A 25605-nucleotide genomic window follows, 5' to 3' on the forward strand; every position below is an offset into this window, starting at 1 on the left:
AGGAACAAAGTATTTAAAAACTCAAACCATAACATAATCTCTACATAATTTTATTGCCACATTCATATTTTCCATCATGTATAAAGCAATACTCCCTTGTAGGAGCTACTGTATCAGAAAATATTGTTAATTATTTAAATACTTTAAATTCTTGGAACATGACATCTATTTAGTAGGATGGCAGAATATTGTGTAAAAATAAACTACTAGGATTTTACATACACATTGGAATAAAAATTCCCTATGTACATACATATGCACAGTAAGTGCTATTAATAATCCCTGCACAAAATATTCCCTATTTGTTTTCATTTCAATTTCAGGCAAAATAGTTGTACAAAGTAAAAGGCCTTTGGTGGACTCTGAGCTAAAAGGTTATCTTGGTCCCATGACAAAAAAAAAAAAATTTCACCCAGGTCTCTAAGAAAGGTTACTTCCCAACTTTCTTAGCTGGACAAGGACTTTTAGCAGACTTCATGAGAATACAAAGGAGAAGTAAAAATCCCCAAATAACATATACAAAAAAATGATTCCACTCATCATATTTCCAGTTGTGTTCACTTTGCAAGTGTGGACTATGCAGAATTTTCAAAGGTTGGATTCTTTGGATACATATCGCTGGGTGAAAGGTTCAAAATCTCATCCAAGGAAGGTCCTTCATCTTCAGGAGAGATTTCAGATTCAAACATCCGTTGTAATAATGCATCGACTGTCCTGTACCCTGGGAGGAGGAGAAGTGAGCCTTTACAAAGAGAGATTTTTAATTTTTACAGTTGCTGGGGTCAACATGATTCAGAGGCTCCCCAATCAAATATCATTTGCTGAACTCGACCAAATAAAAATGCTCTGAATCTACTTAATCAAAACTAAAACAATAGAATTAATATAAATAGCAAGTAGTGACTCAAAAGTCACCTTCCACACATGGTGCATCTTGTTCCATGTAACAAAACCTGCCAATCCCAGACCGAACTCATATTTAAGAGCATGAGGAGATCACACACACACAAACAGAATTTTTTATGGGTGAAGGAATCATCAGCATCATTACCAATCACCATCCATCATGTAAGACCTTCTTTCAGGTTTGCTCCACCAACTGTGCTGGTCATCAAAATAAATGTTTATATCCTCACAATTCAACAAACATTTAAGTATCTACTAGGTGCCAGGGCCTCCTGGGTTCCTCTAAAGCAATACAGTTAAAATGAAAAAAAATCATCTTCCCCACACGCAACCTATTAAATTTCTCTATTTATTTATTCTCCTTCTATTCTGGCTATTTCTACTGATGATGCCACCCTCCTCCTATAGTCACTAAGGCCTGTGAAATATCTTTGATTTTTTCCCGGTCACTTATGTTCCCATATCCAATCAGTTGCCAATTTGATCAGTTTCACCTCCAGCATCTCTCTTATATCCAACCACTCTGTATCCTCACAGCCATCACTTCTCCATATGACAACTGTTAACAGCCTCCTGACTAGTCTCCCTAACTCCATAATTTACCACCCCCCCAATTCATCCTTTGCACCATGTACAGCCAGGTAAGCAGCTCAAATAAGTCTGTCATCATTTGTAATTGATACAACAAAGGGACAAAAAACTAGACCCAGAACTCAACAGGCCAAGAATTCTTAATCTTTTTTTCTGTCATGGACCCCTTTGGCAATCTAATAAAGCCTGTGGACTCCTTTCCAGGATAATGTTCTTAAATACATAAAATAAAGTATGTAGGATTACAAAGGAAACCAATTATGTTGAAATAATTATCAAAATACACTTTTGAAAAAAACCAAGTTTATAGAGCCCTGGTTAAGAATACCTACAATAGAAGGAAATCAGCCTGAAGCATTTCTTTGGAAATCTTTTTTGCCCTCATCACTTCCTATACTTACCCTTTTCTCTGTACCCATTCTTTCTACATGTTGCACCCTCCTCCTATGTGTTCTTCTTGAAGGTAGCAACTATGTCAATTTGATCTCTTTAAACCCAGTGCCTAGCAGAGTATTTCATACCTAGCAAGTCCCTAAGGAAAGTTGGTTGAATTGAAAATTGTATTTGGGAAATTGCATAGGGCTTTTTTGATCATCTCAAGTTGATGGCTTCCATAAAGACCTTTCTCTTTAATATCAAGATTCTCCCATGGATGTTATATAACTATGAATCACAGAAACAATGATCTAGGAAGAAGTGAAAATGACAACTCAGAAAGTAATGAAAGTTCCTGGTGAACAGAAGTAAGCAGGCTGTAGCAAGCTACCATTTACTACTTACACATAAGAAATAGCATAAAAAAGACATTAATCAAGGAAGCTTATGATGGGAAAAGACAACAACTGGCTGGTCACATAACAAGAATCAGAAACAGACAGACAATCCAAATGGTTCGTTCAGTAGCTTAAAGCTGTTAAAAGGGCCAAAGGAAGAGCTCTATTGACAGACAAATCCCCAACGGATAATTTATGGGGAAATGTACAAAAATCACACAGAATCAGAGATTTAGAGCTGAAGGTGTCTTAGAGGTACCTTAGCCCAATCCCTTCATTTTACATATGAGGAATGTAGCTCTTCACTGATCAAGCCTCCCGGTTCTCGGTGAGGTTAGTTCTTACTTTTTGAAGCAATTCGGAAGAACAATCCTTTTGAGCTTTGCCTTTGCATTTCACCTCCACCGCTAAGATTGTTTTCATTTGTTTCCATGTTGTCTATCAGTTGTCCATCAGAGACATTCTCCCTGTTAGATAGAAACAAAAACAACGTGACACGTCAGGCATTTATATCAACAGCCATCTATAGACTCATTCCATTGCAGTCCAATTCATAATATCATTTATTAAAGTCCAATTATCTACATGCATCTGTACATATATCCATCCATCCAAGTATTTCCTAAGGGTGCATAGTACCATGAGCAGTACCCTGGGGGAAATGCAAATCTTAGACATAGGTAGGTTAATATATTGGAAATACCTTCTACCTTCAGAATTCAGCCAGAGACACTTAACTAAACAGGTTACTCACTCTTGAATTCCCATCCCCAGCTCTTGAATTTTCTTCTCAATAGTAGTTTCTATTTCACTTTTTTCTAATGAATACTCCACAAAGAAGGCCTCCAGAATGAATGCTACAAAAATACTGCGATGGAGAGAAAAACAAAAGGTATTAATATAAACTATTATCAGTTGCAGTTTCACAAAAAGATGCCAAGATATAAGATAGTATTGGAGCCCACATCAATCAAGCTCTTGCCAAGCAAGGGCAAATGTTCCCTTGGGGTTTGAGTGATTTTTTTTAGACCAATTACTCTCCTCCATCTAATTCACAAGGTGAGCATTTAATTCACAAAGAAAATGGGATCTGGTTTAATGAGTAGAGAGCTCCTAAGTAGAGACTGGAAAACTTCTACTCTCTGGAAATGTTGGAGAAGAATGGGTCCAATTAAATCACCTCTAAAGACCTTTCCAACTCTGATTCTGGAAGCTTAGCCTTCGTTTGAAATTATTTATAACTAGGTCTTTAGCAAAATAATAACAATGCTGTAGTTTTTACAGAAAAGGATGGAGCGCACAGATGATCAAAACTTTTTGTTGGCTTGCTTCCATCTTTCTTACCACTTCTATAACTACACATTGGGAGGGATTATTTACTTCTTCCACGACTTCCACAAGTATACTCATGTTTCCCTCGACTTCAAAAAATGCCTCACTTGATCCTTCCATTCTCACTGGCTATCGTGCTATCTCTTTCTTCCCTTTTGCGATTAAGATTTTTTTAGAAGGCTGTCTATAATAAGTACCTCAACTTCCTTTCCTTGCAATATCTTCTTAACTCTCTATGATCCAGCTTCTTGGCTCCTCATTCAACCTAAATGATTCTCTCCAAAGTTGGCAACGATGTCTAAATTGCCAAATCTAATGGCTTTTTCTCAGTCCCCATTCCATTCAGTCTATAGAAGACAACAAAGGGGTTAAACTAGGGTTACCTATAATGTTTCTTTTCCTCCTAATTTCACTTCCAGGTCTTCCTCTCTTATTGACCAATTTACTGAGACAGTCTTAGGAACACATTCCATTCTACTCATTCAAACACTGAAGCACCTATTATGTATGAAACATATGGCATTCATTATGGAAGATATAAAGATGGATAGGACAGTCCCTGTCATCAAGGAACATCCAGTCTCATGGGAAAGGATAAGCCATATCTAGAAAGAACTATAGCACAAAGATAGGATGTGATAAGTGCCATTTGAGAGGTATAAGCAAAGTGAAATGAGGCTCAGAGACAGAAAGGGATCCAAACCCTTTTCCCAAGTACAGGTAAGAGAGAATTCATGAACTTACTTAACAATGAGGATGACGACCACAATATGGAAAGCAATAAAGAATAGCTTTGCAGCCTGATGAGTTACAAGGGCAAAACCATCAGCAATGAGTATGAAGTTAAGGTAGAAAGAGAAAAATAGATACCAGAAAAGATCAGCTTTCTGATCTATTAAAAGAAAAAGGTGAGAGAGGGTAGGCTGGATGATCTCTAAGGTCTATGAATCAGTCTATGAATCCATAAACAAGGAAATTCAATTTCAATGTATGGAGACACTAGAAGTTTCCCTGCTTTAATTAAAATTCCATTCCCAAGTTTTATTGGTGTATTAGAAAGAGCATGAGACTTAAGAGTTAGAGGACCAGTGTTTGTAGTCCATGTCTGCCATTAATATCTGTGTGATCAGGACCCTCGAAGTGATAAGGCAATCCTTTCATATCTCCTTAATTGACTCATTATTCACTCACCCCAGTGGCTTTTCCCAACCTTTTCATCCTTCCTCAAATTTCCCAGTTCCTTCTCTCCTCTGCTCTCTCAGCTGAGAACCTTGCCTCATATTTCACTGGATGTCATTCACTGAGAGCTCCCTCTTCTCTCTCCTCTCTTCCTCCTCATCTCACAGTCCTTAAATGTCTTCTGCCGCTATCTACTTCCTTTGTCTCACGAGAAGAGGTGCCTTGATAAGGCAAACCCCAATTCTCATTCACATGGGATCACATTCAATGCCAGACTCTCCCACAGATTTCCCCCTCTATCATCTCTGCTCTCTCATTAACTTTCAATCTCTCACTGTCTACTGGCTGCTTCCCTACTGGCTACAAATATACCCATGTGTCCCCAGACTTCAAAAAACCTTCACTTGATTCAACCTAAATGATTCTCTCCAAAGTTACAATGATCTGGTAGTTGCCAAATCTAATGGACTTTTCTCAGTGCTCATCCTTCTTGACCTCTCTGCAGCTTTTGACACTGTCAATCACACATTTCTCCTTGATACTCTTTTCTCTCTTCAGGGGTGGGGAACCTGTGGCCTCGAGGCCTCATGTGGCCTTTTAGGTCCTTGGGTGTGGCCTTCTGACTGAGTCCAAGTTTTACAGAACAAATCCTTTTATTAAGGGGATTTGTTCTGTGAAGTTTGGATTCAAAGGCCTAGGTTTTCACAACACTATTCACTCCTGGTTCTCCTCCTATATATCCAATCAGTTTCTTTTGCTGGTTCTTCATCCAGGCTGTTCCTATTAATTGTGGGTCTCTGACATAGGTCCTCTTCTATTCTTTCTCTATATTATTTCACTTGGTGATCTCAACATCTCCCATAGATTCAATTGCAGATTCAATTTAATTGCAGATGATTCTCAGATCTACTTTTCCAGCCCTAACTTCTTTCCTGATCTGCAGTCTCATATCTGCAACTGTCTACTGACATCTTGAAATGGATGTCCCATAGACACCTTAAACTTTACACCTCCAAAAGTGAACTCGTTAACTCCCCCTCCCCCACCAAACTCCTGTAGCCTAACCCTCCTCCCTAACTTCCCTATTACTGTCAAGGGTAGCATCATCTTCCCAGTCACCCAGGCTCAGAGCCTAGGTATTCTCCTCGACTTGTTTCTCTCACCACCCCACCCCACCCCCCATCCAATCGGTTGGCAAGTCCTGTGATTTCTATCTCTGTAACAACTCTCTTGTATGTTCCCTTCTCTCTCTGACACTACCACCACTGCCTCTGCCACCACTCTAGTGAAAGCCCGTACTCCTAGACTTAAACAGTAATCTGCTAATTAGTCTGCCTGCTTCAAGTCAGTCCCCACTCCAGTCCGTCCTCCATTCAGCTGTCAAGCTGATCTTCCTAGAGTGGTGGTCTGACCACATCACTCTACAATTCAATAAACTCAGGTAACTTCCTATTGCCTCCAGGAGCAAATATAAAATGCTCTACTGGGCTATTAAAGCCCCCCACAATCTGCCCCCACCACTACCACCTTTCCAGTCTTTTTACCCCTTGCTCCCCTCCACATACATTATGTTACCGTACTGCCGGCCTCCTTCCTGTTTCTCATACATGGCACTCCATCTCTGGCTTCTGAGCATTTTTGCTGGCTGTCCCTCATGCCTGGAATTCTTTCCCTCCTCATCTCCTCGTCCTTGATCCCTCAGCTAAAATCCCATCTTCCACAGGAAACCTTTCCTAATCCAATTCTAGTGCTTTCCCTCTTATCTCCAATTTACTATATACATGTACATATTTTGTTTGTACGTGGTTAGCCTAAAAGGGTCTCCCATTGCATCCTGGGTCATTTCCAGTCCTCCTGGTGAATATCAGGCCACTGGACCCAGATGGCTCTGGAGGAGAAAGTGAGGCTGGTGACCTTGCACAGCCCTCCCTCACTCAGATCAAAGTCAACTGCAAGTCATGTCATCATTTCCCTGATGTCATGGTCCTCTTCAAAAACGAAGGACAGACAAAACAACAGCAACAACATGGTTCTTTACATGTTGTCTCCCCCATTAGACTGTGAGCTCTTTGAGAGCAGGGACTGTTTTTTGGCCTTTCCTTGCATCACTAACTCAAAGCACAGTGTGTGAGTGACACATAGTAGGCACTTAACAAGTGCTTGTTGACTGATTAACCTTAGGCAAGACATGTGACTTCTTCGAGGTCTGATTTTTTGTAAAGTGGGAAGTGGAGTAATTGATTTCTAAGGTCCCTTCCCAGTCTGGATTTGTAGTTCTATGATCTTATATGTTTCTGAGACTACAGTGACTTAATTCAATATGGGGCCCTTCTATGTGTCATAGTAAATAAAATACTGAGTTTTCCTATTAGCTTCAGGTATGAACCTAAGCTAAAAATTTAGAAAATAATTCTGCCAATGGACAGGCTAGCAGTCTCTTGGTCTAACCCTCTCAAGTTTATCTCTTCTGATCATGTTCTTCCCAGTTGCATAAAAAGGATATCATGCCACTGATTTACCACGGTGAGCTCCATCAGTACGATGAATGAAGAGGCGAGGTCATTGAAATTATTCTTACAGTATCTGCTTCGTGCAAATGTTGAATCTTTCAAGGCTGGGTTCCCACAGTCCACAGCATGAGGATCTGTGGAACTCTCAGAGAAGAATTGGATTTTGTCTTGGAATAATTCCATTCCAATGATAGCAAACATATAGTACACCACCTGGAAAGTGAGTCACTCAAGTCATTCATATCCAAGAGGATGGTGGACATTAGAAGAATTACATCACAAGAAAGCCCAGCTATGTAACTAGATGGCCTATTTTATAGTCAACCAAAGGCAACACATGGGAAATTGGTGGTGGTGGCTTCAACTTGAACTTATTGTTTAAAAGAAAAGCCCAATAACTATTTAGCCATTTGGAGGCACAGTGATGATGCTAATAACAATAATAATGACTATAACAATATAACCTGTCCCCTTAGCACACACTCTGCAATCCAGTGCCATGGCCTCCTTGCCATTCCAGGAACAAGACATTCCATCTCTGGGCATTTTCTCTGGCTGTTCCTTGTGCCTGGATTGCCCTCCTTCTCCACTCTACTCTATTGACCTCCATAGCTTCCTTGAAGGCCCAACTAGAATCCCATCTTTATCTAGAAGCCTTCCTCAACTCCTCTTAATTCTAGTGCCTTCCCTCTGCTAATTACTTCCTATTTATCCTCAATCATCCTTTGAGGTGATAGGGTTAGGCATACCCCCATTTTACAGATGAGGAAACGAGGTTAAGTGAACTACCAAGGGTCATTTAGCTAGTAAGTGTCTGAGGCAGGACTCAAACCCAAGTATTTCTGATTCTATCTATCCATTACTGCTAAGTAGCCAGTTGATACAGAAATTCAGCTGAAGATTCTGTAAAAATAGGTTCTATAAACTATTCAAAGTAACACTGCCTTTCTTTTCTTTATCTAAAAGTTCTCAAAAGTCTCTCAGAAGGATAGTTCTCAGGAACAGACATATATGTGACACTTTCAGATTAAATGTTGCCAAGCAAACTTACCAAAACAAGTCCACCAAATGTCAGCATCGTGGGGATGATATTAATTAAGGTTGTCATTATGACCCGGAATCTAAGGTCAAACAAAAGTTTCAACTCTATAGCAAAGGTTCAGATGCACAAAAAATATGGCATACCAATTAGCACATCTTAGCCTGACCCTTCAAATGTTAAAAAATTGTCCTGTGACTCTTCTTTTTTAAATATCAATTCTTTTTTAATTAATTTTTTAAATTCATTTTTAAAATTAATTTAAATTAATTTTTAATTAATTATTTTTTCAATGTCTTTGCCAAGATTTGCATTTATAAATTACATCAGAATCTTTGCAAGTAGACATAGATGTCTCAGTTTCATAGTTTTCTCTCCATTCTCACAGAGTCTCCCTTAAAGTCTCTCAATCTATAAAGGAAGGTAATGACAATAGACTTAACTGGAAGTGTGTGAGCATCTAGGCTACAGTTAACAGCATCTAAGAAAGATATTGGACAAGGGCCCTAAGAGTGGGGCCTAATAGCTTATCTTGCTGGGTTATAAAGCTTCAATATTCGCAAAAAAAAAATACAGTAGGGAAGGAAATCAGGGTAACAACCTCAGTATATAAAGAGGGTGCAAGAAGATACAGCTGCGGGAGGGGCCAGATAAAGGCATGGGGTTAAAGGTAAATTCACACAGGAGCAGAGAAACATGCAGAATTTGAAGAGTCAGCAAGATGGAGTGTCAAAGTGTCAAACAAAAGGGCAGGCAATCAAGACTGAGGTAGGTTGGAGAATAAATTCAAGGCACCAGCAGCGAGGAAAATACCCAGGGTTTGGGACACCTTGCTTTCCTGCCTCAGCTAACTTTATTCCTGCTCATTTTGGTGAAGAACAATCCAGAGGAGTCCTGGAGATGACTGAAAACTTTTGGCTAGTGGTCACTGCTGGATCAGAGAATAGTCACAGTTGTCTGGCACAAGCATCTCACTGACACAGATCTGCCCAAGCTCCCTGGGTGTTTGTGTCTAGAGAGACCCCAGCTTCTTCATTCCTTACTCAGAAGGTAACCAGCAGCTGATTGGATCTTTCTATATCACAAAACCAGACTGGTAGCATCAGCCTCTCTTTCTTTTTCAAAAATGCCTCATGGCTTGTTCCCTAAACAAACACCTCCACCTATTCCCTCACTCATTCTCCCCACCCCCTCCTCCCACCTTCACTATTCTGATTCATTAAGTTGAGTGTATTTCCATTTCTAATGAGAGAATATTTTCAGCCCCAGGTGTTCTATTTCTTATTGCTGAGAATAGATATTGCGTACCAGGCTTAGCTGGAACAGTTTTCTAATAGACCCAGGATCAAGCACCCACCTCATCACTGACCTGTTTTGGACAAACCGCTCCCCCTTTCCATTCCTGAGATCTTCGATCTATAAAATCAGGGGTTTAAACTAGATGTTCTCTAGGGTCTCTTCCAGTTCTAAAATTCTATGATGCAGTTCCACCATATATCACTCCTTTGAAATTTTTTATTTATTTATATAATTTCAGTTTTTTACCTCTGAATGCTGTCAACAATCCTTATGAGCCGGAGAAGTCTCAATATAAAGACAATATCCAGGATCTGTTGACTGTTATATTCAACGGCTAGAAAACAACCACACATCTGCTGATTTGCCATTATACTGTTTATTCCTTTTATTAACAAAATCTGGACTTTTATTGGCATTACAGGGTAACTCATAGGACCATAGATTTAGGGCTGGAAGGGAACCTAGAAGCTGTTGAATCCAATCTCCTCATTTTACCGATAAGGAAACTGAGGCACCAAGAGGTTATAAGACTTGCCATGGGTCACATAACAAGTAAATAGCTGAAGCAGGATTAAAACTCAGGTCTTTCTGTGCCAAGTCCAGCACTCTATACAATATGTCACATAAACACCTCAGGCTTTAGAATCTGACTAGATTTGACTCCTCCTTTCACCATGGAGGCGACTTTGGGCTCCCAAAGGCTGTCAGAGGAGTATAAGCTTTGGCAAGTGCAATTGAGTTGGAAAGGCTTCAAATATGGAACCAGGGAGACTTTGTATAAGATATTCATTTTATATCCACTTTGTTTTACCAGGGCTCATCTCTAACCCAGTCATCTTGGACTAGATTTAGTGCTTTATTTGAGGACCAGCTTAGTTTAGTTCTAACTTCTGAGAGACTTCCAGCTCTAATTCTACGATCCTATGAACCTACTGACATTTCTATATTCTTCACCAGCTTATGAAGAAGATAGAGGGGAATGACCGTGGCACCCCCAATTCCTGCCCTCAGGCATTCCATATACTATGGCTGGGTCTGGTACCCTCCCTGTTGTGATGATCTATTTACCAGTCTGGCACGTCTGTGAGGATTTGGCCACTTAGTATAACCCAAGCTGCATTCTATAAAGGCAGTTATGCTGAATTTCTGACCCATATCTCTAAGAGTATGTTTGTGATTCCCATGCCTTACAATTACCTTTTTATGATTCTGACCCTACTTAACCCTAAATAGAGAAAGCTGAAACTTTTAATCCAATGACCAGTTTTTGTCCTACCAGAGCAGGAAATTTTAACATAAAAGTTAAGTAGAAATAAATCCCATAAAAAACATAATCAGCCATAAATTGGAAGAGATTAACTATCCCTAAAGATAGAGGCTATGCCTTGGTTTAAGACTACTTTTGAGAGTCCAAGGCTAACATTGGCTTACTATGTCTCACCATTATGAGTCAGGCAACAGAAACATAGAAATGATGGGGTACTTACCTGACTTAATTGCAGCGTTGGCTGCTGTGGCCATCAAGGCTGCAATGATGATTAAACTATCAAACCTAAGGGAATATGAAAGAAATTAATGGAATGTCATTATGTTAGAATAGAAGGAAAAAACATTCAGTACAAAAGTCCAAAATTCATCACCTATGTTAAGAGGCACTCACTTAAAACCAAGCCAAAAAATCCCTAAATAGCTACAATGATGCCCAAACAACCTAATTTTCTAGTTTCAAGAAAAACTAAAACTTAAACAAATTAACATATTCAGGTCTAGCACATTTAACTGATTATCGACAATGGACTGGGTTATTTGACATATAAAATAAGAAGTTCTTCCAATGAGAAAGAAGAGCTAATTTAGGATCTATTGTAATGGCTATAAATATGTGGCCTGCTGTAGACAAACTGCCTGTTCACCCTTGATCATCAAAGAATGTCTTCTGAGAAAAACAGATAGCTAGACTGTCTTTATGACAGATAATTGCTTCCCTTGAGCTCCAAGAAAAATTGCATCATCTGCAGAGGCTGTCTAGTCAGTCAGTCAACAAACATTTATTAAGTGCCTACTATTATCCAGGGACATCTAGGTGGCGCAGCGATAGAGTGCTAGCCCTGGAGTCAGGAGGACCTGAGTTCAAATCTGGCCTCAGATGCTTCCTAGCTGTGTGACCCTGTTTGCCTCAGTTTCTTCATCTGTAAAATGAGCTGGAAAAGAAAACGGTAAACCAGTCCAGTATCTTTGCCAAGAAAAGCCCAAACGGGGTCACAGAGAGTTTAACATGACTGAAACAATTCAACAGCACTGTTGTCTAGGCACTGTGCTAAGCACTAAATCTAGTCCAAGATGACTGGGTTAGAGATGAGCCCTGGTAAAACAAAGTGGATATAAAATGAATGTGTTATACAAAGCATGATATATAGAGAAAGTGCAGAGATAAGAGACAGTGTCAAGAGAATGAGAGAATGGACTAGAAAACAAGGCCATATCCATTAGATTCAACCCCAAACACTGCTCTGTGTATGCGACCTTGGGCTAGTCACTTCTCTTCTCCTGGCCTCAGTTTCTTCATCTGCAAAATGATGAAATTGGATTAGATGACCTCTAAAGTCCCTACCAACTCTAGGCCCTATGATCCCATGAATGTTGATCAATAAGGAGATGCCCATAAAGATTAAAACAAAAACCTCAAACTCTACAAAAAAATTGTAAAACTGGCAATCATTCAGCATGCAATGGAAAACAATAATATTCAGAATGCTATAGGAGCATAGGACAAATAAGGGACTCTGTAGAAGGTCAAGAGTAACAGATGGATTCACATCAGCTTGTCATAGAGAAAGATGCTTAGTTGGGGAATCAATAAATGGGATCCCAGAGGACCACAAACAGAGAATCAAGAGGCTAAAAATTCAATGGAATCCAACACTGGCCTGGCTAGTTAGAAAACATGGAAACAACACAATAGGCAGTATTCTATGCTCACATTATGAAGTCTTAAAACAATATTGTCATAGGACTGATGGAATCCTGATAAAGCTGCACCCAGCCCCAACATTCTAACTTCCTTATAGACCCCACTGAACAGCAGGCCCACTGCCCCTACCGAGCCACTCACCGCCCCCCCACTCAATATCCTAACTTCTTCATATCTGCCTCACTGCTCACTAGAACAACAGGTGAACTCATATTTCTCACAGAAACAGCAGGCTTATCCATGTGATGGGATCTAAGCCACTGGCTCTAGCTAGCCATTGCCCCCAGACCCATTCCTCATACTTCCCACAGAAACAGCAAGTGTGTCCATGCACTCAACCACAACCACATCCGTCTAGTCATCTAGGACCACAATACTCAGCCAATCAGAAAGCAGCACCCCCAGGATGCCCAAGCAGGATGTGGACCTCAAAACAATAGAAGGGACTTTTCCTAAGTAGGCACCTGAGCAGTAATAGTAAAGCTGACCTAGAGTGAACTTATGACTTAGAGAGGCTTATTATAATATCATTATCATACATACATACCTCCCCAAATGGGTTTTTCTGTATACATTGTGGGTAATTGCGTGCACAGTTCCACTGTGGCTGTGACACCTCCCCTACTACCTAATTCCTTAACAACCCCCTCCTGTCTTTTTAATATTCATAATTTCTGCTATCAGTTGCATCTTTACCCTATAAAAATCCAGCCTGCTTTCTCTGAAGTTGCTGGTTCCTCTAGGAACCTAGTCTGCTTCCGAGGGGCATCAGTCCTCAATAAATTCCTGTACTTGGATTAGAGGTGGTCTGACTCTGAATTCTTTGAGATGGTTCTACCACAACACATCATGAAGCTGCAACAGTTTTTGGTGTCCTTGGGTGAGCAGAGCCTAAACCCCAACAGGATCATTAGACCAAGGAAATGCTGTAGATATAATGGATCTTGATTTCAGCAAGGTATTTGATAAAGGTTCTTAAGAATATAGTTGTGGTCAAGGTCAAAAAAATGTAGACTAGATAATAGTAATTAGGATGCATCCAGAGCACACCGAATAACCATTACCCAGGATTGATTAATGGATTTCTGTCAACCTGAAAGGAACTCTCTAGCGATTCCCCACAGGATTCTATCTTTAGCTCTGTCCTAGTTAGCCAACACTTTTATCAGCAACTTAGTTGAAATCAGAAGCATGTTGTTCAAACTCACTTACAAAAAAAAAAACATGTTGGGGATAGTTAGCACAATGAATAAGAAAACTAGGATCCAAAATTCTACAGGGAAAGTGATTGGCTGGAATAAGATAAAAAAGCAAGATAAAATTTAGTAAAATATTTAGAGGTAAAGTCCTATATTTATGTTAAAAAAATTAAATCACATAAATGAGAAACTGAGAAAAAGTTTATAGTCACAGGCAGTATTAATGGAAGTTCAACAGACTGTACAATGGAGGTACAACGTTCTAGAACAGCGGAAACAATAGTCCCACTGTATGCATCCTGTAAGCATGGGACCCCACCTAGAATACTGTGTTCAGGTCAGGGAGACACATTTGAGGAGGACTGCTGAGCAATCAGGAGGGCCCGAGGAGGGCTACTGGGATACCAAGGGCTCTAGGAGCCATGCACCCCAAAGAATGGTTCAAGAAACTTACAAATTTAGTCTAGAAAAAAAGAAGCTTAGTGCTGTCTTCGTACATTTTAATGACTATGATTTGGCAAAGGAAATAAACTTATTCCCTATTGCTGCAGAGGGTATAGATCAGTCAGCAGAAGTGGCAGTAGAGGAAGATTTCAGATCATTCTGAGCTTTAAAAGTTGTTCTAAAACTGTCCAGCAATGAAGAGAATTGCCTCATGAAGCAATGAGTTTCCTATCCCTACAAGTATTCAGAGCACAGACTGAATAACCATATGGGAAGAATACTGTAGAAGGTTCCTTCCCTGGGGAAGTGGTTGGACTAGAGCAGGAGCTCTTAACCTCTTTTTGGGCATGGGCTTCATCTGGCAGTCTAGTGAAGCTTGTGGACCCTTCCTCAGAATAATATTTTTAAATGCATTAAAAATACTTAGAATGAAAAGGGAAACCAATTATATTGAAATACGGTTACCAATTTTTTAAAATATGTTTACAAACTCAAGGTTGAGAACCTCTGAACTAGAGAATCCCTAAGGTCTCTTTTCAGCTCTAAGAATCTATGAATTCTTCTCCCTACAGTGGTGTCAAATTTTAGCTGGATTGTCAAAGTCTAATACTATTATCTGGAATTGGTTTATAAGATTTTTACTGAACCAGAAGGTTTTATTGCTGAGATTTAAATCACAAGGCTTCCCAAGCTTAATGAAACAGATGATAAATTTTAAGAATAGTTAAAACCAGGAAAGCAAACAAATCTCTCTTTTCTCTGCTTTCTATCTTCCTTTCTGTCTTCCCCCCTTCTCTCTCTCTCTCTCTCTCTCTCTCTCTCTCTCTCTCTCTCTCTCTCTCTCTCTCTCTGTCTCTCTGAAACACACGCGCACTCGCACACACACACACACACACACGCACACACACACTTTCCCCCAAAGGTAGAGACATTAACACTTACCAGTTCCAGAATTGATTCCTTGCAAAAAATGTCTTAGGTTCATAGGTGTACAACTTCAGGAGTATTTCAATAATATATAGAGAAAGGAAAACCCATTCTGCATAGGAAATGAATGGATTTTTCTCATCCAAGGCAATGAATACAGCATTTATTACGATAATTACATCATAAATCCAGACAAACACCCTATTATGGGAGTAGGTGAGGGATGGGGGAGGGGGAAGGAAAGAAAGGGAGGAAAAAAAGATATAGTTATTGAACATGAGCCAGTCTCAATATACGATGTTTTTGGATTATTTTGAGAAGACCTCTTTCTCTTCCTCCCAGATCCCTCTGCCCACCCCCAACAACCCCAGTCGTTTTGCTGAGGGCAAATAACGGAGCCAGCATTCAAACCCAGGGCCTCTGATTTGAAATCTAGGGCTCTTTTCACCTATCTGCCTGCCTCTCTCCATCCTCTTCTCAGTAGCAGTAAGTATGCTATTCTTTTAGCAAAATGAAAGAAGTTTGGCATTACTGAATGCATCCCTTGAATCAATACAGACTAGGGCTAAACTATTTTATGAACTATAAATATAAGAAACTATTATGTATAATAAATACAAGCTACAATAATATAAAATATATAATCAATATAAACTATATATAATAAACTATTTTAATTATTTTTATGGCTACTTTTTATGACAAAAGGAATTTGACAAATATAAAAGTAAAAGGAATATTTATTTACTTAAGGGAATAAGCTATTTTCACTACTTCTGAAGACTCCCTTTATAGCTAGAAAGTTAAATGCAATATATGCAAGGTCTCCATAGCTTAGGCCAGAGCAAGGATGAGGTGGAAGGGAATATTAATTTAAAGTCATACAGAGCAGAAGCTCAAACTAGATGACAAAGAGTTGCCTATTCCATGTACTTGGAAGTAATAAAATTGCAATTTTTAAATCACCAGTGAGTTTGAATTACAGGATAGATTGGTCTTACTTCTCATTAGTCTGAATCCATGAGCTTATAATGTTTAGTCTCAGAGGTAGACTCTACAACTCTACAAAAATCTCGACAATATTCTGAACATGTGGCTTCCAGCCCAACCTTGAAGAACTCTGGGAAAAGGGAACTCACAGCTTCTGGAAGCCAACTATTGCACATTTGGCCAGTGCTCTAATTCTTAGAAAGTTTTCCCTTTACATTAAGCCTAAATCTGCCTCTGTGACTTCTATCCATTGTTCCTAGTTCTGACCCCTAAGGCTAAGTAAGCATAACAAGTATAAGAGGAGGAAGAGGAGGAGAAAGAGGAGGAAGAAGAAGGGGGTGGGTACAGAGAAGGGAGAGAGGGACTCCACAAGGTGAAAAAAGGCAAAGGAGTAAGGGCCAGAAAGGTAAATTTGTTAATCCTAAGAAAGCACCTCTCATCATCACCACCATTTCCCCCCAAAAGCACAAACTAACTTACCTGTGTTGAACTACCTTTTGTATAAAAAGACTTCCTGAAGACTTATACACATGGGGCATCCACATCTCCAGGGGATGTCTTTTAAACTTTATAGTAATGACTTGAATGTTCAACAGATCAGCTAATCTCAAAAAGCACTTTTTGTCTGCAATATAAAAATGACCCCAGATATTCATGGAAGCATCCACACCAAGGTCAACTGGGAAAGTCTAAGTCTCATATAGAGGAAGATAGGGAGGGGGATTCATTATACTTCCCTAACTTAACCAACATAAGTTTTTAGAGGTGGGAGGGCAGGATTCTAATGGGTAGAAGTTGATGATCTTTAGAGATCACCGCATTTAATGCCTTCATTTTATACGTGAAAAAACTGGGGCCCAGGGATGTGACCTGGCCAAAAACCCAGAACTTATTTCCAACACAATGTTATCTGTACTATATTATTCTTTCTAAAAGTATTCAGTCAGTTAACATTTATTAAATAGCTACTATGTTTCAGGCACCATGCTAAGGACTGAGCACCAGGTGATTCGCTAGTGGCAGAGAAGGCACTCACATTTGCCAAATGACTTGGAGTGTGATTTTTATTAACTATCACATACTTCAGCCAGGTTAATCCTAAAATGCTTTCATCATGTTACACTTCTGCTCAGAAACCTTCCCTGACTCTCTATTGTCCTATGAGATTAGGCTTAAATTCCTAGGCCTGCCAGTGAAGGCCCTGAGTGATCAGGCTCCAACATACCTTTGGAACTTTGAATTGCACTATTTTCCAACATAGCTCTTGACAATAGACTTGTCTATTTGTCCAGATATGTGCCTTCATGTTTCTACGCATGTCATTCCCATACCTATACTTCTGTCCCCTCCCCCACCATCCAATTCTTGCCTATAATATATACAATTATAGAACCTCAGAGTTAGAAGGGGAGGAGCTCAGGTCGTCTAATCTGATCTATACGTGAAGCCCCTCACAAGTTACAAGAAATCAGTCAGATTCCCCTTCAAGGGCTTCAAGAATACATAGCTTACTACCTACCACGGTGACTCCTTTCTATTTGGGGCAACTCTAAGCTTAGGATATTTTTCCTTAGAATGAGACAAAAATTAAACACTCTATGCAGCTTCTCCTCACTAGAACTGGTCCTGACCTCTGGGACCAACCAGAACAAATCCACTCCCTCTTCCATATGACAGCTCATACAGTATTTCAAAGCAGTTATCACGTCCCTCCTGAGGCTTCTCTTCAACCATAGAGATAGTCTCAATTCATTCCCTTTCATTCTTCTCCCAGCCCCGGTCCTGATGTCTATATTTCTAAGCCATGCCTTCTCTACTGCTGGTTCATCCTGGAGTTTGCCTTGGCACTTGAGGTCTCCTTGCCCAGTAATGGCCTACCATCCCTGTGGCCTACACCCCTTGTGGCCTGCCCCCTTCTCCTATTGCTAAGTTCTTTCTAGAGTCTCCATTTTGTGGAAGGGCTGAGGCTGGCCTGCCTTCATTCTCCCCTCAACCTTAGTTCTTACTTTTTGAACTTACCTTCCTCTCAATCCACCCTTCCCACTCCCACTCCCCAACCTCCCACCTTCCATGTCAGCTCCCTTTTGTGTGTTGTCTTTCCCCTTAGAATGTAAGCTCCTCGAGGGTAAGGATTGTTTTTCTGTCTTGCTTGTTTCCTTAAACATTTAATAAATGCTTGTTTCCTTCCTTCCTTCTTTCTTTCTTTCCTTCTTTCCTTCCTTCCTTCCTTCCTAGGTTCTTCAGCTGGTGGGAGGCAGTGTGGTATAGTAAATAACATGAAGACTGTAGAGTCAGAGGACCTGGATTTCCCATAACTGATACTTACTATCTGTGTTCCCTTGGGCATGTCACAACTACCCTAGGCCTCAATTTACTCATCTTTAAAATTAGAAGGTTGGACAAGATGGCCTCTGAGGGCCTTTCCTGCTCTGGATCTATGATCCTCATATAGTGGTTAGCTATTGCCCTCACAATCCTTCTGTTCTCATGCTCTAGCTTGTCCCACAGGCAGCCTGTCAGAACAGATTTGAATGTCTGACATTGTCCCTCCCCTCTCCTCATCCCTTTTATAAGGGTTAGGTGCAAGACCAGAGGGCCACTTTATTAATTTATGATACTCACCCACATACCCCTTCTGCTCCTCATCGGATATCCTCAAAAGGAGCTCCCGGTGGGAATTGCTGATATCAGGTGCCACTATCTTAACTAACCGCTTCCACTGGACTTCCTTCACAACGAACTCCGTGCCCTCCTTGGCCTTCAGAATGTTGAAAGCCTTTATCATTTTGTGACGTTTCATGTAAGCCAGTTTGCGAATCTCGTTCTAAAAAACATGGAGAATTTTTTTTTAAAGAGAAAGACAGGTTCATATTTAGCCAGCCTTGTGGTTAAGCCCACCTGGTCTTCTCTTTGCTGCTCACCTGTGGCTCCATTCCCCCATCTCTGTGTTTTTTGCACCAGCCATACCAGACGCCTGAAAGCATGGCCTCCTGTCTCAGAGAGCCTCTGTCTTCCATTAAGAGGTACCATCTTCTCCAGGGAGCCTTTCCTGACGCCTCCGTCTGTTAGTCGCTTCCCTTCCAAACTATCTTGGATGTAACTACATTGTATATACTTGTGTTTTATTCGCCTTATATTTATGCCATTGAACATATGTTTGTGTATTTTTATATATACTTGTTGTCTCCCCCATTAGAATTTAAGTTCCTTATCACTTATAACTTGTTTCATTCTTTATAATTGTATCCTCAGTTCCTAGCACACTGTAGGTATTTAATAAAATGCCTGATGGAGTGATACTGACATAGAAGCAAAGGAGAAACAGAAACTGGTCCTGTGTCCGTGCCTGATGAATAACAACTTCTTCTGGGCTTTCGGTATACTCACTCCATCTCCTGCAGCATAAGCAGAAGCCATCTTACCTGTGTTCATACATGTACGCCTTTAGGTAAGGGCTGAAACAGAGTAGTAGATGACAGATAGCTTGGGCCTCGTCTATCCAGAAAGACAGAAGACGTGTAAATGAAAGAAAATTAGGGATATTTCTTAAAAAAAGCCCTAGAGAATTATATTAGTCAGATCAGGAAGGAAAGGAAGAAGACAGCTTGGGAAGTGAGGCTAGCCTAGATAACACTGAAGTTCAGGAATACTGGCTGTGGAGACCAATAGAATATAAGCTCCCTGAGGGCAGGAATAGCTCACTTTTATATCTGCACTCCCAGCACCTGGCACACATGGTAGACATGATAAATACTCGTTAATTCATAAAGAACAGCTAACTTAGTGTCAGGCATCGTTTTAACAATGTACAGTAGGAAACCTGAAGTCATGCCTAGAGAACTAAGAAAAAGACGTTGTTTCCTCCAGGACCTGGGAGACTGGAGAAAACAACTCTGTTGTGTTACAGAAGAAACAGATAGGAAGAAGGGAAACCAAATTTCTTGTGGAGCCAGGCAAGAAGATCTGAACTGGGAAAGGTTGGACTTTTTTTTCTAACTATATCTATCTATCTATCTATCTATCTATCTATCTATCTATCTATCTATATGCATATATATATATATATATATATATATATATATATATATATAAAACCTATGTAGTTTGTACTCTTTGAATCTTCCTTCTACAGTGGTACTGGTGGGGTATAACCTCCCTCCGCTATGGGTCTAACCCCATGGAGCCCATTAGGGTGGATGTGTAAGGGGTTGGTGTGTGGCAGAACTCCTCTGACAACTCTGGGGTCATGAGGGACTCACTGCTAATGAGCTCCCTCTTTGAGATAACATTTAATCTCTTGGGACCTCAGTTTCTTTTTCATCTATAAAATGAGATGATTGCACTATATGACCTCTGAAGTTCCTTCCAATTCTAAATCGACAAGCCTAAGAAATTCTCCAAAGTACCCAAATTATAAACGTGTTCTATGTGATGAACGAGAAAATACTGAAATGAACAAGAAAATTTTGAAAAAAAATAACAAAGCCAATTAGATAATTTTGTATTACTGTATTGCTCTGAATATGCTATAGGCTCGATTGCTGTCATCTTCCCATTAAATCTGGATATACAAAACCTGAACTGAGCCTCTAAAATTAGTATTCAATTGCAACATGTTCCTATAGATTGTTTTTCCTTTCAAAAAGATCTCATTTTAGGCATGCAGCCTATATTGAGTCCAAAATGGTCTTTTTTTTTTTAAAGTTTCATATACTTCTAATTCCTCATTCTGCCTTAAAGGTGGATCTGGGTTCTCTGGGTAAGCTTCTTAAATGCAAAGATGATACAGTTTTTGTCTTTATGTCCCCAGAGTCTAGCACATGGTAAGCCTTTAATATATGCTTGATAAATTGAATTAAATTCCCAAAGGAAGTAAACTCTGCAAGTAGAGCCTACCAAACTTAGAGAAGCTTCAGATATGAACCTATAATCGACTCTACTTCTGTTGATGAGAACCAGCCTAAGTTTGAGAGGGTAATTACATCAGGGTCATCCACTGCAGGATGCATATTTTTGGACAAGTCAACCCATGAAGTTAACTTCCGAGGGCATGGTGAGAATCTTCACTAATAGGAGCATCCACACTGATAAATCACACGTCCTTCAAGTAAAATTTCAATATGTTTTATCAAGCATCAGAGTAGGTAGGGAGCCAGCCTTGGGGTCAGGAAGACCTGTATTCAAGGGCTCCCTATAACACATGCAGGCTGTGTGACCCTGGAGTAAATCATAACCTCTTGGTGCCCCAGACAACTAAGAGTCTAAATTGCAGAGCAAATACTAATCTGCCTGGGTATCTGGGAATTTCCTCCCAGGAAGTTTCCTAGCACAACGAAATCATAGGTCCAGTCTCCTCTTCCTCCCCCCTTCCTTCCCCACCCCTCCCACTCCTCCACTACACACACACACACACACACACACACACACACACACACACACAGAGCGCACTTCTTTTTCATATTTCTAAAGATAATAAAAATGATAGTGGCTAACATTTGCACAGCACTTTAAGATCTAAAAAGCCAGTGTTTTACGTGTATTATCTCATTTGATCCAGGCAACAATTCTGCGATGTAGGAGCTATTATTACTTCTCTTTTACAGATGAAGAAACAGAATCCAAGAGAGGGTAAGTGTTTTTGCTCAGGGTCATACAGCTAAGTGTCTGAGGAGGATTTGATGCCAGGTTTTCCTGATTCCAAGTCCAGCATCCTGTCTACTATGCCACTTAGTGACCATTAATGATGGTGAAAAGTGTTCTATTTAGCAGAAAGCATTGTGAAGGATCAATGCCTTCAGCATCCATGGGGAACTCCTGGTGTGGGAATTCTCTTTATTAATTAATTTATAAGCCATCAACAACTTAGCAAATGAATTCTAGGAAGTTGAAGCTTATGTGACTTGTCTAGGGTCACCTAGCTAGTATCAAAAGTACAATTTTAACTTTAGTCTTCCTGACTCCAAACCCAGCATTCTACCTGCTATGCTATGCTATAAAAAGAGCAGTATTTTAACTATCTTTAGATGCCACCAAACTAGATAGTGGAGGATGAACAGATATTTCATGGCACCATTTAATCTTAACAACATTTCTTAGAGCTTCATTGAACAATTATGTCTCCACTGCATAGAAATAACTCAAGTATGAGTGGGAGAACAATGACCTAGAAAAAGGAAGCCTCCTCCCCACGTGCAGTTCTTGGGTGATAAGCAACAGATGGGATCAGCAGTAAAAACAAGGGGGAAAGTCCCTAGAATTTGGAGGCATTTCTTTCGTGACTGAAAAAAAAATCTTATAAATGCATTAGTTGTCATTTCTGTGTGCCCGCACACAACAGCCAATTTTTCCTGCCCTTTTGCTTTCTATACATTACCTTTATATGCTTTCTGTAGTTGTTGTACACAACAGCTAGAAAGACAGACATGAAGATGTAGGTATTGATGACAATATAGGTTATGAAAAAGAGAGAATATCGCCAATCTAAGTCGTAAGCAGGCATCCTGGAAAGGAACAAAACAGGGCAAAATTTAGTTGTTTTTATAGCAATAAATTTTGGATTTTAATCTTAATCACCCTCTTTACCTGCTTTTTGTGCTTCTCTAAGGCAAATGACTCCTCATACTACATGCGGGGAGCTAGGATTTGAGGCAGTCCGTTGTAATGGGAAGAACTTTGGATGTGGTGGCAGGAGACCGGACTCCTAGGCCAAGCTCTCCCATGAACCCACTGTAGGACCTTAGATAGAAATCACTTCTCTTCTCTGGATGTCAGTTTTCTCATTTGAAAAATGAAGGGAATGTACAAGATTATCCCCAAGACCCCTTCCAGCATCTGTTTCCTTGATTTCTATGAGAGTCACAGGGAAAACTCCCCTCCATACATCTCATAGGCAATGCCTAGCGCAATGCCTAGCACAGTGCCTATTACACAGTAGGTATTTAATAAATTGATTCATTGATCTGCCCTCCTGAAGGTAGATCATTGTCAAAGATGCCATTGTCACAGTGGACGAGAATGTATGGAGCTGAGCTGAAGTCCCCTGGTCACTTCCAGGGGACATGTGCTAAATCACTTAAGAATTGTGTTGGCTCTCAAATGAAAGCAGAGGCATGTGATGCTCAGGGAAGACTAACACTAGATCTCAAATGCCTGGATATTTCTTCTGCCTGTGTTTCTTTCCCTAAGCATAGTTGACAAAACAGCAATCCTGGGATTGAAGTAGTCTCAAAGACAATCTCACGAGTTCAGGAGGTCAGGAGTTCCTAGGTCCCTTAGTCAAAACTGACTAGTAGCAGGAGTTTTCTGCATCTTCAGTGTGATTTTCAGTGTGAGGACTGACTTCCCAGGAGAGTATAACAGGACTTGTACGTTGTGGTATCATGTTTTAAGTCTTTGTCAGCGTACATTTATGAGTCTTCTGACCATTTCTTCTGTGTGGAAGAATCAAATAGCTGTCCCATACCTGATATACACTGCATTTTGAGTACCTGATTAACTTCCTTTGGGAAGGACTCTGAGATATGAACTAAACCTAAGTCTTAAGTGATTTTCTCTGGGACTCCTGGGTGGGTGAGGGGCATAGAAAGCCAGGGAGAAAGAGCCTTGTACCCCTCTTTAGAGGGCAGGTTTCCCTAGGACTGAGGCTGGTCTGAACATGAACCCAGAGCCAGAGTCCCTTGGTGGAAGGGATGGTCTTTTGTTACATCATCTTCAATTTATTCCTTTGGGTTAATTGTTACATCTCCAGGTAGCTGATTTTAATATTAAAATGGTCCCGGAATAAATAGCATAGATTGCATGCTGTCTTGGGGAGGGGGGAGGAAAGGTTGGTGGAGAAAATTTAAAACTCAAAAGCTTATGGAAGTAAATGGTGAAGACTAAAATTAAATAAATTAAATTTTTTAAAAGTAGCATATCAGAACTCCTGTTGGCATATCAAACTGTTACTTAGGGGGGAAAAGACTTAGAAAAAAAATCTAGAATAGAAAATAGGCTTTAAATGTTTCAGAATATCTGCATTTTTATCTCCCATGATGCTTTTGATTTTTAAAGAATTCAGCTTGTTTCTACTTCCTTAATTCAAGAACTTGCTATTACTTAGTACTTAAAATTCAGTTCAATAAAATGTTTATCAAGAACCTAGTACTAGATATTATCATGATTTAAGATAAATTAAATGTGGTCCCTTGTTCCCAATGAGCTTATTTGAGTCTAGTAAGGACTATATGACATACCCAACTACGGGCTTATATTATTTCATATCATAACAAAGAATGATGAAGTGGGAAAGGAGAAGCATTTTTTTTAACCAGTGGAGGTTTCAATCCAATGCAGCAAGCATTTATTAAGTGTCTATCTTGCGTAAGGCACAATTCTGGGTGCTGAGGATTCAAAGAAAAAACAAGCTGAAGACCCAAAGTAAAAACAGTCCCTGCCCAGAGAATACAGAGATATATGTAAACAGAACAGGTATCATGATAATTTAAGGAATAGGGAGAGGGCAATAATAACTAAAGGAATCACAAAGGGTTTTCCATAAGAGGTAGTAGTTGAGCTAAGCCTTCAAAGGAGCTCAGGATCCCAAAAGGTTTAGATAGGGAAGGAGCGTGTATATTCTAGGAACACAGGGTAGCCTAGGCAAAGGCATATAGGTGGGAGACGAAATGCTGAGCTCATGGAAAAGGAAGCAGTTCAACTTGGCTAGAATATAGAATGCATGAAGGGGAGGAATGTGCAAAAAGCCTGGAAAGATAGGTTGGAGCCAGCTTGTGATGGGCTTTAAATGTCAAACTGAAATTTGTATTTTATCCCAGAGGAGGGTGTGTTAGGAGTGACTGAACCTTCTTGAGTGAAGGAGTGACATGATCCAATGTGTACTTTAAGAAAATTAGTTTGTCAGCTATTTAGAGATTGAATTAGAGAGGAGAGAGGCTTGGAGACAGGAAAGACAATTAGGAGGCTACAGCAATAGTTCAAGTGAAAGGGAATGAAGGTCCAAACTAGGGTGGTATCTGTGTGAATGAACAAGAGACATATTGTGAGGGAGAATCTATAAACACTTCGAGAACTGATGGGATATTGAGGAAAGGAAAGAATCAAGGGTGACTCAGAATTTTTGAACCTGAGTAACTGGAAGGGTGGCAGTGTCTTCAACAGGAAAAGGGATATTTGGAGCATAGGCAGGATCAGCAGAAAACAATAAGTTCAAGATTGGGCATGCTGAGTTCTAGATGTCTATGAAGCACCCAGTTGGAAATGTCTAATAGAGATTTGGTAACATCGTACTGGAGCTTAGGGAAGAGAAGAGGGTTTGATACGTATAGACCTTGGCGTCATCCGTATAGACACGAGGCCATGGGAACTGATGAGGTCATTAACACAAAGCATAATGAGAAAAGTAGAAAAGGTCCCAGGACAGAAACTTAGGGACATCCAAGGTTAGGGG

General features: G+C 40.0%; 1 protein-coding gene across 1 annotated transcript in view; it reads right to left on the reverse strand.

Annotated features, from left to right (window-relative positions):
- Positions 1-575: 575 nt before the first annotated feature.
- Positions 576-25605, reverse strand: part of LOC118842497 (two pore calcium channel protein 2-like) — a 91675-nt gene continuing 66645 nt past the window's right edge. Inside the window, exons 11-22 of the mRNA XM_036749977.1 lie at positions 22534-22660; positions 18783-18984; positions 16641-16785; positions 15186-15371; positions 11117-11181; positions 9876-9963; positions 8343-8412; positions 7285-7504; positions 4347-4437; positions 3025-3138; positions 2616-2737; positions 576-721 (exon numbers count right to left, since the gene is read on the reverse strand). Coding sequence (XP_036605872.1) covers positions 576-721; positions 2616-2737; positions 3025-3138; positions 4347-4437; positions 7285-7504; positions 8343-8412; positions 9876-9963; positions 11117-11181; positions 15186-15371; positions 16641-16785; positions 18783-18984; positions 22534-22660 — 1576 coding nt within the window. The remainder of the gene's footprint in view (positions 722-2615; positions 2738-3024; positions 3139-4346; positions 4438-7284; positions 7505-8342; positions 8413-9875; positions 9964-11116; positions 11182-15185; positions 15372-16640; positions 16786-18782; positions 18985-22533; positions 22661-25605) is intronic.

This window comes from Trichosurus vulpecula, chromosome 3, assembly GCF_011100635.1.
Source record: "Trichosurus vulpecula isolate mTriVul1 chromosome 3, mTriVul1.pri, whole genome shotgun sequence".
Taxonomy (NCBI): domain Eukaryota; kingdom Metazoa; phylum Chordata; class Mammalia; order Diprotodontia; family Phalangeridae; genus Trichosurus; species Trichosurus vulpecula.